The 254-nt window shown below is 69.3% G+C and overlaps 1 protein-coding gene across 1 annotated transcript in view; it reads left to right on the plus strand.

Annotated features, from left to right (window-relative positions):
* Nucleotides 1-201: 201 nt before the first annotated feature.
* RPL36 (ribosomal protein L36) overlaps nt 202-254 on the plus strand; it is a 2,240-nt gene continuing 2,187 nt past the window's right edge. Inside the window, exon 1 of the mRNA XM_009701828.1 lies at nt 202-225. Coding sequence (XP_009700130.1) covers nt 202-225 — 24 coding nt within the window. The remainder of the gene's footprint in view (nt 226-254) is intronic.

Genomic DNA, 254 nt, shown 5'->3' on the forward strand with positions numbered 1-254 from the left:
TCCTCCCTCCCGCCTCTATGGTCACGGGGCGAGATAGAGCGCCCTCGGCCATGCGTGCGCGACCCGGAAGAGGCCCTGTCCCAGCGTTGCGCGAGAGCTCTCTCTTTCCGGTGCGGCGCCATCAGCGGAGCGGGAGGCGAGGTCCGGGGCCGGGAATCCGCGTCCATCCGCGACGGGGCTGACCGCTCTCTCCCCGCAGGTATGGCGATCCGCTACCCCATGGCCGTTGGCCTCAACAAGGGGTACAAGGAGAC

This window comes from Cariama cristata, unplaced genomic scaffold, assembly GCF_000690535.1.
Source record: "Cariama cristata isolate BGI_N322 unplaced genomic scaffold, ASM69053v1 scaffold38926, whole genome shotgun sequence".
Classification (NCBI taxonomy): domain Eukaryota; kingdom Metazoa; phylum Chordata; class Aves; order Cariamiformes; family Cariamidae; genus Cariama; species Cariama cristata.